Genomic DNA, 16,121 nt, shown 5'->3' with positions numbered 1-16,121 from the left:
TTAAGTAAGACTCAAATGAAAAAATATGAGAAGACACTCACAACCTGCTCCATTGTGAAGGTGGGAGGTCCAAAGGTTAGATATTCCACAAGTTTTTGGACTTTTTCTGACCTGTGGTGACTATTTTTTTCTTCTTTAAAAAAATATTGTTTGTCATATGGGATGACTCTTGGAGAGGACGAGATTTTACATGGGATACTGACACTATTGTAATATAAGAAACAGAAAACAGCAATAAAAATTTATAAACAACAAAGTGGTCTAGAAGGAAAACTGTAATAATCTCAAAATAAGAACAACTCTGTACTATAGGCTAGTTGTAAACAAATAGAATTTGTGTAAAATAGCTGAGTTGAACCAATCCCTCAGTTTAAAGGGAAACAGAATGGGAATGAATATAAATGTTCCTCTGGAGTCTGTCAAAAGGGTGACATGAAGTCCATAACTAAGTGACACCAGATGATAGGGCTATGGATTTAAAAGACAGAGTATAAGAAACTTATTTAAACCAGATATGAATATGGTTATTAAACAAATAGTTTTAACGTTAGGAATGCTGTCCTATGTTCTCTTGCACATTTCATATCTATTTGCTAACTGGTACCAATGGTTTGGCAGCTCACTGGTGCAGTGGATGGCATGCTGGGCCTGGAGTCAAGAACACTCATCTTCCTGAGTTCAAACCTGGCTCAGACAACGACTGGCTGTGTGACCCTGGGCAAGTCCCTTAACCCTATTTGCCTCAGTTTCCTCATCTGTAAAATGAGATGGAGAAGGAAATGGAGAAACACTCCAATAGCTTGGTCATAAAGAGTCACATACGACTGAAAAAACTCTGAAAAACAAACCAGGGGTTTAGAAATCTGTTTAAAAACTTTTACTTGTAAATACTTTTTCTCCATTTTCTAGTGTATTACTGTGCATCTTCCAGAAATTTTCAATACTTGCTAGTCCTTGATAGCAGTGATCTCAGGAGATGTAGTAACATTTCTAGTTGGAATTTTAAAGGTCTTCTTAAGCATTACTACAAAAATAAATACAACCCTAAAAATAACAGATAAAGTGGCAAGCATAAACCTGTTCAGTTCTGGCTCCTTCTGCAATGCTCCTGTGATGCAGAAGAGGCATAGCAGGAGGAATTATGGAGAAAGATTCAATGGTTTATAAACTAGAACCCACCTAGAAAGTCAGTAACACAGCTTGTACTCTTGGCAGTATTAAGTTCTAGCACAAAGTCAGCATGTGTGCTATACCCCAGTAGTTTTGCTACTTTGGCCCGTAGTGGAAGTAGCTGTTGCAGAATTTTGGTGTTTTCCTGAAAACCAAAACAGACAATCATTGGCAGGAGAAAAGACTTTGAAAAGGGAAGAATTATTTTTATTGTATTTTGTAGTAGTAAGAAGTGACAAACATTAGAATACTTTTTAGTAAATGGTTCATTGAGAATGCTGAAATTTAAATAACATTTATGAGGCAGAGGGGTAGGGTTGGGAAGATATTGGAATTTCTCAGAGATGAACTATGATCCTAGGAGGGAAAGATGCATTTCCTTCCTAGATGTGTTTATCTTTGTTTTGTAAGTACAGCCACGTCATCAATGGCAATCACATCCCAGATACCAGTTTTGAAATTTATACAATCGAAGCACTTATAACGTGGTTGCATGAAAGAGGAACCAGGAACAAAAGTTGAAAGTACATGATAATTTCCAAATATTTTTAATTCTTTTACTTAATTTTTTCTTTTAATACCTTCAGGATCATTTGTATGCAGTCAAAAAGTTCACAAGAAACATTTTCTGAATAACATGAAAATAAACACAATAAACTAGATTATTTTTTAAAAGATTGTCATAATTCAGCCTTTCTAGTAATTTGAACTAGCATCCTTCTCCCCTATTACCTGAAGGAGTAAGGTTTAGTTGGAGGTTGAGACTTGAATTTGTTAGATAGTTGAATAGAAGTATGCCTTGATTTAAGTAACGCTTAATTTTCAGTTGTTAAAATTACCATCTTGCTTTCCATTTGAAGCCATAAGCTGGAAAATGATGTGAAATCAAACTCTGAATTCTAATTTTGACTCCATTATTAAATTGCTACGACCAGATAGTTTCATCTTTTTGCATTTAAATTGGAAAATGTGAAGAATAATACAAAGCCCAACTTATACGACTGTTTAAGGTTTAAGAAATGGATGTCTTCAAGGTATTTTTAGAGCTGTTTACATTTTCAAAGTGCTAAACATTATCACTATGGAACCAATATTAAATCATGTCAGAGACTATTTTACAACATCTCAGTGTCAGCATGCTCAATTATTGCTGTCATAAATAGCTTGCCTTTTTAGCAAGATAATGATGTCATAGCAATAATTTGTACCTACATAGCATCTTCCAAAGAGCTCAAAGTGCATGTACAAATTCCATACTATTTACTGAGATTTATAAGAATGCAAAGACAGATGACAGCATTTCCATTTTTTTCATTCAGAAAATTTAGGCACAGAAAGATGGCACAATTAGTTACATAATCATATAATAATTTGTAGTAGAAGTAGAAATTCTGATCTTAGTACAAATTTAGTGCTCTGTCCAACCCATCAAGCTCAGAAATGACAATTTTGACAATGTTCCTTTTCTGGCAGTTAATAATTCTTCCACAACAAACCTGAAGTGCCAAAGTTTGCAATTATCTCATGAATGATGGAAAGAGTTTCTCTGAGAGAACAAATAACAAAAGATGAACACCAGTAATGGTCAGGGGTAACAGATGTATTGGAGTCATCCAATGATGTGAAATGATTAAGGAGAAATAAATAGAGTAATGGATTTGGAGACAGACAGTTCAAATCCTGACACTGCCATTTATTATCTGTATGTCTCTGAGAAAGTCACTTCAGATTGCTGGGTTTCTGTTTTCTCCAGTGTAAAAATAAGGGGTTGGACCATAAATGGCATTGAAAATTCCTTTCATCTCTAAATTTATGCTCCTGATATAAGTTGGTATTCATTATCAAGGCTATTAGACAATAGATGGACTACTTAACTAAAAGAATCATTGCCTTGTAAATGAGAGGAGAATCTTGAGAGGCTGATTAGTGTAGCAAATAGTATGTATGATGAATAAAACAGATGGGAATTTAGATAAACACTGGAATGGATACCTGGGGATTTTTAATTCTAGTTTTGAGTAGACTTATTTTCACAAGATGATCTATGACAGATTTCAATAGAGAATCAATGAATATTTGCAAATAATTCTTCTCTAACATGTTACTTAGTCACTTAACCAACTCACTACTTGTCTACTTGTTGCCCCACATAATTTGTGGGAAAAAGTGCTTTCTGCTCTGTGTATTACAACACATGAGTTGTTCAGTCATTTTCTTTAAAAATAAAAAAATGAGAAAACACTAAAGCAAAGGCTTTATGGGATGGGGATAAGACACATTAATGAAAGTGCTTTCTAAGAGGCACAAATCAATTACATGGAGAGAAAGTAAGCGGTTGAGTTTAGCAAATATGCCAACAACCTTGGACAAAAGTTAAGCACTTTTTTGCCAAATTTTTAAGCTTTTTGTTTGTTGCTTAATTGTTTTCAGTTGTGTACGAATCTTTGTGACCCCATTTGGGGTTTTCTTGGCAAAGATATTGGAGTGGTTTATCATTTCCTTCTCCAGCTCATTTTACAGATGAGGAAACAGAGGCAAAATGGACTAAGTGCCACTCAACTAGTAAGTGTCAGGCTGGATTTGAACTCAGGTCTTTCTGACTCCAGGCCCAGCATTCTATTCAATGCCTTCCCCATTAATTTTTAAGCTAAAACCTAGATAAATCAGCCTCAGGAATAAGTATAAACTTTCATAATCTTAAGCTAGGCCCATCTGAAAGAACTCACTTGTAAGATTTTAATAGCTGATATTCAAGTGAAATAAATAGATGACATGGTTAATAATAATAACAACAGCTGATATTTAATGGAGTTTTAAAGTTTACATAGCAGCTAATAATATGATTTGAACCAAGAATTTCCATGACTGTAAGTTCAGATCTTGATGCACTCTGCCATGCTCCCTCTGAACGTATGAAATGCTATCATGGTCAGTGAAAATGGATATGGTGCTCAGAATCTGCACTTCACTGGCAACAGATGTCACTAAGCCCTAACAAATGACACTGCCAACTATTTCAGGAGTACTCTAACTCCTTTCTTTTAGAAAAGTTCAAAAGAAACTTTGGTGACATATGCTCATCATATGGCAGTTTCAGGTAAAATAATGAAATTATAGAGAACCTAATCTAACTAGTTATATTCCTACCAACTTGGCCCAAAGGAACACAACTGCTGAGTATGTAGTCATGGTACATAAGCAAGCAGCATATAAAAGGGAAAATAAATTAGAGGGATGAGTTTGCATCCTTCACAGATATCACCATACTGCAAACAGAGATCCTTGTATCTCTAGATATATAGTACTTGCTTTCTGTAATATCAAGTTGGCAACATTTTTGTTCACATTTTTGCAACATAATTCTTAGAAGGTATGCTAAAAGTTGCCTTAGTTATTTAATTTCCTTGATATATGTTTAGTTTAGCTAGCTGATTAGGGGAGAGGTTGCTTACACTGAAAATATAGTCACTGTAACACAGGAGTTCTTAACTAAGGCCCATAGATTGTGAATTTGGATGGGATAAAACTTACATCTTTATTTCCACTAATCTCTGACTGAAATTTAGCATTTTCTTCAATTATGAATGTAGGCAACAAAGAAGAGTAGTATAATCAGTATCTGTGACTTTGTCATCAAGAGAAATCACAAATATTTTCATATTCCATTACAGTTGTTGAAGATATCTTGAAATATCATATATGTTCATCACTACTTTGAAATCATTGGTTATTAGACCTGCCTCTAGATCACATGTTATTGCAGTCTTTTTGTCTACAGACTATTTCAATGTAATTGATTTCTTCTATAATCCTATGTGTATTATTTTTTTGCATTTAAAAACATTATTCTGAGAAGGGGTCCATAGGATTCACCAACATGCCAAAAGGGTCTATGACATTAAAAAGTCTAAGAATTACTTCTCAAATACCGCCTTGGTTCCTAAAAAAAGGAGTTACTAGGACCTGGGAATGGAGCTAGATATAATTATTGCTCAGGTTTTTTTTCCCCTTCTTCCAGGTGAGAGTGGGTTCCAGAGAACATTGGTAGGAATCAATCTGAAGGGCGTTGTTCATAGTTGCCCACCTTCCCCTTCATCTTGAAGATGAAACTGGAAGAAAGATAATCACCTGGAAGAACTTTGGTGGTAGCATTGGGGGTGTGGGGGAGGGCTACAGACAATAATGACTGATTCTCATTGGAACTTGGTCTTCCTATCCCCTTCCTCTTCTGTCTCATCCCATACCCTCTCCTGCTTCCTATAATTTTCTGCTTTATAATGCCACATTTCTTTCCAGAATCTATGATTTAATTATTATAGGTAAGTTCTGGTGAGGAAATTCACTCCATTAATGCAGACTTACAGGATTCTGGAGTTGCCCAAGGCACTAGAAAGGTTAAGTGACTTGCCCAGCATCACAGATTCAGTATGTGGTAGAGATGAGGTTTAAGTCCGGGCCCTCTTGACCCCAAAGCCATCTTGCTATCCATTATGCTACACTGCCTCTCATATAAAATGCTGGGTACATCAAGATTAAAGTTTTTGGTAAAGTGGCCTGAACTCTTTTTGGGAGAATAATAATACTATGTAAACAAAACAAAGAAATAAATAGTTATTAAGATGAATTAACTAGATTTTGGTAGTAGAAACGAATCTTTCAATGCTGTATTAAGATTTCCAGTTAACATTATCCGTACTTTGGGCTTAAATAGAAGTGAATTTGATCTGACTGACAAATATGCCCACGGCTTTCCAGAACTTAAGGCTCAAATTTATCATGAAATTTGAAATGACTGTTCATTGTTACTTATCAAGATGATTAAAACCCAGCATATTCTAAAGGAACCATCTATAAACAAAGCTTCATGTTCAGAACGCCTGCATGTAATTTATTTTTTATTTTTTTAATGTTTAACAATCACTGCCATACAATTGAGATTTTATCCCCCCCACACCTACCCCCCACTACCCCTCTCCCTCCCCACGACTGCATACAATTCTGTATAGGTTCTACATATACTTTCCTATTGAGTACATTTTCACTATAGTCATTGCATGTAATTTTTAAAGCTAAAATGACACCACCTCCCTTCAAACACAGATTAGAGTGACTTCTGCAATGGAAAACATTTTCTAAACATAGACTCAAAAACCCAACCTTTTATATCTTTGATATAAAAGTTTCTTCAGACACGTGAATTATAAAAATTGTCAGTCCAGGGTAATTTGATTGATTTGGCAATTACTACTGAAAACTAGTTTAATAAGATTGATAAAGAAAGACAGATGTTCTATTCAGGGGAAAATAGATCCAAATGATTACACAGTAGATTTTAGGACAGACTTAGAAGTCTGACCTTTTAAATGCAAAGCTTGTTCCATTCGCATCAAAGAAAACATAGATTGAGGCAACATAAATAAAAAAAGTTTCCAGAACGCTAACACCAACTAAGTTTTTTTCTCTCTACCTCTGTCTCTATCCCTCTATCTCCCACCCCTATCCCCCTCTCTTTCTCAGTTTCTTCATATCTATTCCTCAATGGAGGTGTCATCAGGAAATAAAATAGCTAGAGATGAGTCAGCTAATTAGAATAAAAGGGCAAGAACAATGCCCAAACTGGAAAATATGTTTATAAAGTTTATTGCAATTCTGTCCAAGAAAGCAAGTCCCTTTCCTTATCATTTGTCATGTGAACAGGATAAATGCAAACGTTTACCATACCTCTTTGCATCTTGTATTAAAAGCCATTTCCATCTTTCTTCTGGTTTCTGAGGTACAACATTTTTTCATGACAGGAAAGTAGTGGGGATATTTTAAGGTAACTTTATATTTGTTATCTTCTATTTTTTCTAAACTGTCAAGAAAATCATCAGGAAGAGCGCCTGCAAAACACAATTTTCTCATATGTTAATTTCATCCCTCAAAGATGAGTTTACTGCAGAATTGGCAGGGTGCCCATGAGAATCTCCAGGTATTTGGAAATTAAGTGATTTTGAAAATAAGAACAAGGATGATTCCCACAATATCCTAAGGAGAAGGTATTCTAGCTATGAATATGCTTAAGTGCTCTTATGATCACTGTGATGCTAGATAATCAAACAAAAAAAAGATACAGAACAGAACAAGAGGAAAAATGCTTAAGTTGTCTCTTAGAATAGAGACAGGATGCTTGTTAAATACCAGAAAGACTACCACCCAGGGAGGTTGGCAACTCTCCTTTGGAAATTCTCATTTGTCTGCAATTGAGGAGAGCTTCAACATAGCTAAGTATGAAGAAAGGGGAACAGAATAAATGCCTTTTTTTTTTTTATAAATTGTAATTCAATATTATTTGTAAAAAATTTTCAAGCATTCATTTTTTTCTTTCTCCCTCTTCATTGAAAAAACAAAACAATAACAACAAATGTCTTGTAACAAAAAAGCATTAGTCAAGCAAAACAAATTTCCATATTGGTCATATTCAAAAATGTATGTCTCATTATGCAGGTTTAATAGACAACTTCTGTTAAGAGGTTGTGACCATGTTTCATCTTTGGTCTTCTGGAATTAGGTCTGATCGCTGCAATGATCAGAAATCTGAAGTCTTTCAAGATGTTAATGAATGACTTGTTTAGTCTTTGCTCAACCCTTACTTTTTTATTTCAATATGAAAAATAAAGTAAATTGAGGCATAGTGAGGTAAAGAATTTGCTCATATGATCATATGCTATTTAATCTATACTATAATACCATATAGTCATTTAATCTATGAAATGTCAATATTTACCAAGTTCTTCCTTAGAAAATGTAAGAAAGGTATTATCTTCATTGAGGTTTTTGTTGAAGTCTATACATAATTCACTCATTCTTTTCTTTATTACTTTGATTTCCTGTTTTAAAGATAAAGATTAATATATAGGTCAAAAGTAAAAAAAACTTTTAATATATATATTTTTAAACTTATTCAAATTTTTATTTTAAAATTTACTTAAAATGTTTTAATTTATTTTCAATGAAATATATTTTAAGTATTAAAAAAGAATAGTTTTAATACCCAACTTACACAAAATGCTTTCTTAGTGAAGTCTATAACAGATCCTTTACCACTCTTCCATGTATATGTATATGTATATACATTCACACACACATATACATAAATACACACATAGATGAAATTACAGATCTGTATTTATGCGTATGTGCACATATCTGTATCAGTGGTGGGGGGAGACTTTCTCTATGATCAGTTCCTCATACAAATCACGTCTTGACCCCACCTTTTCCCAAATATGTTCATTTTTTCCCCCATATATAAGAAACAAATTTAAATCCATGACACAGGTTTGATATTTTTGTCTCGCAGGTGCCTAAAGTTTAGAGGAGATGCACAAAAGAAAGGAAGAGGAAGGGAGAAGGAAGTCTGGACCCTGTGCCTGAAAAACCAAGATTCATATGCAAAAAAAGGAAACCATTACTTGAGAAGTATTTGTAGCTTCCCTAAAAAGCTGGCAGCAGTGACAAAATGCAGTTCTGATGATGGTGAAAATGTATTGAGAATTGGGAAATAACAAATGAAAACTGTCAGTAGGGCAAAAGCTGAGCGATGTGGCATATTACTAACCTGAAAGCTCCAGGAGATGGAATTTCGTATTCTTCTATACAAGTTTTCAATAGAGTAACCAACACCAAGTACAGAAGCTCATTAGTTAGCATTTATTTCTCACTTTAAGGTGTGCAAAACCCTGTATGTGCCGTCTCATTAGATCCTCACAATACTGAGAGGTAGAGAGGCTATTATTTTTGTCATTTTACAGACAGGGAAACTGAAACTGATAGAGATCAAGTGACTTGTCCACAGGCACACAGCTAGTAAGTGTCTGATACAGAAACTGAACTCAGATCTTGTTGTTCAGTAGTTTTTCAGTCATGTCTGACTCTTTGTGACTTTACTTTTGGGCTGCATTAGCAAAGATATTGGAATGTTTTGCCATTTCCTTCTCTAGCTCATTTTACAGAGGGAGGAAATTGAGGCAAACCAAGTTACGTGACTTGCCCAAAGTAACATAGATAATAAATGTCTGAGGCCAAATTTGAACTGAGGAAGATGAATCTTGCTGACTCCAGGCCTAGCACTCCATCCACTATGCCTCGGAGCTGCTCACCATCTACTGTGCCACCTAGCTACCACTGGGAGTCAACATTTTGGAGTAGTTAGGGAAAGGACTACCAGACCAGAGCAGTCAAACTCAAAAGAGTGTGTGTTTTCCACAAGCAAAGGATTAAGAAAAGGGTAGCTTTAGGAACTTTCTGTTTTCCTGATCAGTTGTTCTAACATGTCCCACTGCTCCTTGGTTACCTTATGTAAGGTGTTCAATTCTCCTGACAAAAATACAAATTCTCCTCCATCAAATCTAATGACAGCTCCATTAATCCAAGAAGCAAAATCACTGCACAGGAAAGCAGCAAGATTTGCAATTTTTTCTACAGTTCCTAGTCAGCCACAGGGAAGTCTCTCAATCATCTCTTTTTCAAATGCTCCAGTTGGGTCAAGGCAGCTAAAAGCACCTTTAGTTTTGATTGGTCCTGGTTGAATTGTATTGAATTGCATGCTATATCTACCCCATTCAGATGCAAGACATATACATGTTCAATACATTCACACCTGCTTTGGCAGAAGCACTTGGCTCTACAAATCCTGATCCACTCTGAGCATAGATAGTTGTGATAGACAGGAATGTTGCCCCTTACTATGCTTTAATTAGCTCCTTTTCAATTTCCAGGGTGACATAGGCAGTGCCATTCAGAACTACATCAGTTATAGTTTTCCATGCATTTGGAGAGAGATGTTCAGAAGGAGAGATAAAATTCCCAGCTGTGCTGTTTACTATAACGTCAGGAAGTCCTGCCACTTTGATTAATTCCGAGATAGCACTTTTAACTTTCTCAGGATCCCTCACATCACACTGGACTGCATGCACCTTATTTCCTGTTTGAGAAGAAATTTCTTCTGTAGTAGCTTTCATAACGTCAGTATTCCGGCTTGCTATCACCCAGGTTGCACCCAGACTGCAGAAAACAGAGGTCATTCCTTCCCCAACACCGGTACCTCCACTTGTGATGAAAGCCCCTTTTCCTTGAAAACTATTAGGTGGTAACATCACTTTTTTAAGGGGTTGAAAGAATTTAGCTCATTCTGCGTCAATGCTTTTGTTCCACAACTGAAAAGCCTCTTGGGAAAGCCCGCAGGGCCCAAGGTCCCAAGAAACACCTGGTCCACAATGCCACGGCTTGTCGTCACAGAACTTGACCATGGACGACAAAAGTGCGGGGCGCAGGAAACGCGGGATGAGGGTGGAGGAGCCTGGGGCGGGTTAAAAGGGGGAGAGTTGACTTTTGTTTAAATTTCAATTTCTGTTTTTCTTATAAGAAGAGAACTGAGAGTCACATATTTGGCTTCTTTCCCTGGAAAGGGAAAGTGGAGTGAAAACTAGCCTGCAGGTCTAGGACATCAATTAGTAGGATCAGAGAAGCATTCTCTAGCTTCTTTCCTTCTCTTTAGCACTTCTCTAGCTGGGATGTAAGAGGGAGAGAGAACAAGGAAACATTCAGGTTCTTCCTGATCCCCCTCCCCAAAACCAAAGTTTGCCTAAGAAATTCTAGCAGAGGTGCGAGTTGTTAAGGCTTAATTGCAAGTCCATGCACAAGGACATCAGTAACCATCTTGAGCTGCTGACCAGAAGTCTCAAATCCTCTGTTACCCCATCAAAATTTGGCTTGCAAAAGCTCCTTTCTTTGGGGAGTTTGAAATTCAAATACCTGTCCAATCCTGGGTGTCTTTATCCCTGCTCCCCACCCTCACCCTCACATGAATCACAGCACCAAGCCTATACCTTGAACTTAGACCTGTGCACCACATCCAGGATTCTTGCTTACTCCCCCTAATGCCTAGTCTGCTTGACTGCAGTAAGAAGCCTTTAAAAATCCACTAGACTTTACTTATTTCTGTGCCACAACCCCACTATCCCACTTCTTCCACTGGAGATTCTGGAGGAACATGACCCTGCAAGCACCCACTCTGACAGTCCCTTCTTAATATAAGTAATTCCTTTCAATGAAGCTAGCTGGCTCTACTTTGTATTTCTGCTGACTCATATCGTCCTGTGTTCTGTCTTGTGATGTTGCAGGCTTCCTTGTACTGCATTTTGGAATCCTGAACCTCACTCAAATAGCATTAAGATGCCACATCAATACTGTTGGCACTGTATTCTTTTTCCTCATAGTCAAAACCCTACTCTCCCCAGTGTTTTACTAGTACTTCATTCTCTGACCTCTTCCTTCTCTACCTTGTTTTCAGCTTATATGGATGATGAAAACCTGCTCCTTTCTGAATCAGGAGGAGCTCAGGGAGGTTTCTAGGGTTGTTACAGTTCTTTCTTTCTTTTTACATGGAAGGTATCTAGAGTCTAAAATTTAAGTTTCCCAAAATGGACTCTTTCTTTATCTTCCCCATCAGGTCGATGGTATCCAATTACACACAACTGACGCCTTGATATAATTTTATTTATTTATTTATCTCCCCGGTCTCCCTCCACCCAAATGGTTACCACACAAGTATTACTGATTCATTCTCTGCAATCTCTCTTACCTATGTTCCCTTCTCTTCATTTCCACTGCTACTAGTGGAAGGCCACTGGGCTTCAGTAGTACCTCTGTTGTTTACTGAATCCTCCACCTAAATAGTCAGCTCACCACCAATTACTTCCTTCGGTGAACAGCGCACAAGGCCTAGAGCCAGGAAAACCTGAGTCAAATCTGACCTTAGACATTTAATATCTGTGTGACCCTGGGCAAGTCATGTAACATCTGTCTACCTTCCTCATCTGTAAAACAGAGATAATAACAGCATCTATCTCACAGGGTTATTATGGGGATCAAATCATATAATATTTGTAAAGCACCTGGCACAGGGTCGGGCCCATGGTAGGCACTTAATAAATGCTGCTTGTTCCCTCCCCCCCCTTCTCCACTTCAACCTGAACACTGCTGCCAGATTAATTTATCTCATATACAAAATGGACCAGGTAATTCCTCTGCTCAAAACACTTTAACAGCTCCCTATTGCTTACCATATAAAGGCTAAAGTAGCATCAACATTCCTCTGCAGACTGGCATCCCTTCTGCCCTTAAAGCTTTTGTCTTATCAATCTCCCTGCTAGATTATAAGCTTCATGAGGCCAGAGGCCAGATCTGAATTCTATATGAATCTGTCACAGTGTTTTGCCAATAAGAGGTGGCCAATAAATGTTATGATGATTGAAGGAACATGAGTTAAAATATAGGGACAACACAATGAAAAAGCTTGGGAATCAAAGCTCAAAAGTTAATCTCCCCTCCTGGAAGTGGCAAAGAGTTTCTTCTAAGACACTCTCCCTCTCTCTCTCTCTCTCAGTGCACACACGCACACACACACACACACACATGTTATTTATGTAGATAGAAAGATAGATAAAGAGATATTTATAGTGTTCCATTACAAAGTAGCCTCATTTAACTACTCAGGAAATAATCATTGAACATTTATACCCAATACTAAGTGGGAATGGGATGGGAGGAGAGGTTACAGGGGCAAAAAGATACATTGCCTTTGGGGTTGGAATCTTGCAAGGTAGGTGGAAAAATAGAAGACAGTTACCTAACAGAGACAAATTAAGTCATAATTTTATGTTAATAACCTTAAATTCAATGAGTTCCCAAAAGAAAAAATGAGAAGGTGAAGTGAGCTTATAGTCACACAGTTTCAATAAGGACCTTAGGCAGGAGATGTCCCAGTATCTAGAATGCCCAAACAATCTGAATGTGTCCCTCCTTCCCAAATGTGGCAGAAGAAAGAGAAAACCAAACTCACATTTTGTATTTCTTCTGGAAGATGAAGCCCATTCCTCTTTCCCATTTTAATGGACTTTTCTAAGTACCGCTTGGCTTCAGGCTTTATTGTTTCAAGATCACAGGTTTCCTGAAATTAAAGCATGGGATAAACCATTTCTTACACAAGGTTACAGTGGTACATTAAAACTTGTTTGTGAAGTCTGGGTAAATCTGTTCATTGGCTCTGTTGGACTGCGTTAACATGTAAGTGACTAGGAGCAGCTCACATTCAAAAACCTAATTTGGAAGTTCACCATACCAGAAGGTTTTCCTAGGAGAAATGAAGTCACCCAGAATTTCCTTGTCTTTCATTCAAATGCAGAGAGAAAGCCTATTACACATGGAAGTGGGATAGCAGAAGCACCCTCATATATTCTTGGACTGTTTTAGAGCACTCCCTTTTTGTTATGGAATATTCTTTTTCATGTGCCACATTCACAAGTCATCTGGATTTCATTTTCAGTCATTTCATGTCAGTCATGCTGTTTTGCTTAGGAGGCAGGAATAGAAAGTGTGGAAATATAATGCACAAATGGATGGTAGTCAGATGCTGCCAATATACCATCCAAGGACATCTGCACCAAAATGCTAGAAAAAGTCTTGCAAAACTTTAATAAATGCCCTAATTGTCACATCAAAATTGGGAGCAAGGGGATACAGCAAACAGCGGATATAGAAATATCTGGGGAAAATAAGTCAGCATCACATAAATAGGTATAAAGCTGGACAGTTAACACAGGCCTACATGCAACAACACAAGCAATGTTCACTTAAGAATGATATGCCCCTAAGGAGAATGGAAAATGTACTCAATAGTTTCGTGGCAACACAGGATGTGACAAAAAAGCAGGTGGCCAAGGAGAAGGTCACCCTGCCCTTCTGGGAAAAGATGGCAAATGTGTGGTCACTGAGAGAAAGGGCAGGATAAAATTCAGATGAAATCAGCAGTTCTAAGTTCTTTATAGTAGTGACAGTTAATAGCTGAAACTTGTTGGTAAATACTGACCTCCCAATCTTCAGATATCTTGGGCTCAGAGAAAAGTCTGAAATTATTTTCCTTCCTTTGGGTTTTATACCTTATCAATCAATTTGATTTTTAAAAAGCCAGGGATCATATTTAACTCTCGATTCTGATCACCAGTAGATTGTTTTCTCTTGTTCTTGTTGGCCTTTATACAAGTTGAAGATAATTTTGGGATTCCCTAAATATTGCTGTAGCAGTGAACATGCAGTGGGCTGACTGTGTACTGTTTATTAAAAATAAAAAGCAAATTTTACCTTGTTCCCCAACATCTGCTCAAAAGTTAATTTATGTTGAACCCTAGAAGCCCCTGTGATGGTTCTTTGCTCATAATTTTCTCTGGTAACTAGCCTCAGTGGGGATAGTGATGAGTTGTTTCCCTTTGCCATAATGATAAGTTGATATATGCTTGAAGACTAAAAGTAAACCTTGTTGTTTATGTGACCTTGGGGACCAAGCATAGGACAATCAATTGACTAGGAGATCAGTTTTCTAATAATAGTTTTAACATTCAACTACATCATGACCTAATCCAAATCATTACATAGACAGATATAGACAGGATACATACATTGAGAAAATTAGACCTGAATTAAGCCCTAATTAAAACTAGATGAATTAATTTGAGCCAATTTTTAAAAAAAGTATTATTTTATGACAAAATCATACTTAAAAAAATCAACTTAGCTTAATTACATTCATTGTTGTCCTGTTTGCCTCAGTTCTTCATCTATAAAATGAACTGGAAAAGGAAATGGCAAACTACTGCAGTATCTTTGCCAAGAAAACCCCAAATGGGGTCATGGAGAGTTGGACATGACTGAAATGACTGAAAAACAACAATAAAAATGGAAGCATCTGAGGGATGCTTTTCTGCTTAGAAAGAAAAGAAAGGGCTCATTCCATCTTCTCACACTGCTCTTCAAGGAGGTGAACAGACTGTGCTCCTCTCACCTCCTAGCCTTTTGGGTTAAGAACTTTTTCTTTGACAGGAAGTTTGTAATGGCATACATTATTATTCATTTTCTCAAGGGAGAATTTCATATTGATACCTGCAGGGATAATATTCATTTTTCTCCTCCTAATGTAAGGGGCTTTTATACACATATATATCTGCATGTATGTATTTGTGTCGATACCCATGTTTATAGTTCATTACTTAAGGGTGCAGTATAGTATCTGGCCTGTAGTAAGAGTTTAATGAAACTAGTTGAGTGATTGACCAAGTATCCTGGCTTCAAGGGTGTGGGTACTCACTCTCCAACCTGAAGCAAAATAGATTCTCCCCCTATAATTTTTTAGATGACCTTCAAGGGTTGGTGTGGCTGAAAAAAATTTTTCATTATCCTGTAGGCAACCTAGTCATGAGGTTATTTGAACTTTATCAGGTTGGTCATCAAATGACAAACATCCAGTCTATCACCAGGCTTATAATGGAAGCCTTTTTAAGTTTGATAGCCTCTGTATATAAATACACAGATGCTATCTTATCTTCCTCATTCCCATACCTCTTAATCCTATCACCTCAAAATTTCAACCAAACATCACCCAACCCCTTCCACTGTGCCCTCTGGAATGTCTGTTCCATACAAAACAAACTTTTCTTCATCCTTAATCTTTTCTTCTCCCACTCCTCCTATCTACTAGCTATTACTGAAACTCTTCCCCACCCCTCACTCTTTATCCCACTCCCAATGACAGAGCCTTCCTGGCCACCCTTTCCAGTATTGGCTGTATCTTCATTCATTCTCCTAGGCTCACTGGTGGAGGCAAGGAAGTTGAAATACCCCTTGTTTCCCATAGCTACTTGTAGGTTCTCCCTCTATCTCCATCACTCTGTAGTAAATATTCTTTCTTTGAGGTTCACACTATTCATGTCTACCACCCAATTAAAATTCTGGGAGCTGTTGTCTACAGACTCTCAGATCACTCATTTTCCTTCTTCAATGAGTTTGAAACAGGGCTCACAATTTTTCCCTCCTCCCCAACTCCTGCCCTAATACTAGGACACTTCAACATACTGGCT

The 16,121-nt window shown here is 37.1% G+C and overlaps 1 protein-coding gene and 1 pseudogene across 1 annotated transcript in view; both read right to left on the bottom strand.

Annotated features, from left to right (window-relative positions):
• NLN (neurolysin) overlaps positions 1 to 16,121 on the bottom strand; it is a 130,644-nt gene that overhangs the window by 51,117 nt on the left and 63,406 nt on the right. Inside the window, 4 exon segments of the mRNA XM_072605081.1 lie at positions 1,180 to 1,315; positions 6,892 to 7,052; positions 7,937 to 8,039; positions 13,055 to 13,162. Of these exon segments, the coding sequence (XP_072461182.1) occupies positions 1,180 to 1,315; positions 6,892 to 7,052; positions 7,937 to 8,039; positions 13,055 to 13,162 (508 nt within the window).
• Positions 9,354 to 11,350, bottom strand: LOC140498750 (2,4-dienoyl-CoA reductase [(3E)-enoyl-CoA-producing], mitochondrial pseudogene; annotated as a pseudogene).

Source organism: Notamacropus eugenii, chromosome 4 (genome assembly GCF_028372415.1).
Source record: "Notamacropus eugenii isolate mMacEug1 chromosome 4, mMacEug1.pri_v2, whole genome shotgun sequence".
Taxonomy (NCBI): domain Eukaryota; kingdom Metazoa; phylum Chordata; class Mammalia; order Diprotodontia; family Macropodidae; genus Notamacropus; species Notamacropus eugenii.
Note: the sequence above shows the minus strand (reverse complement) of the source record. Positions and strands in the feature narration are given on the sequence as shown.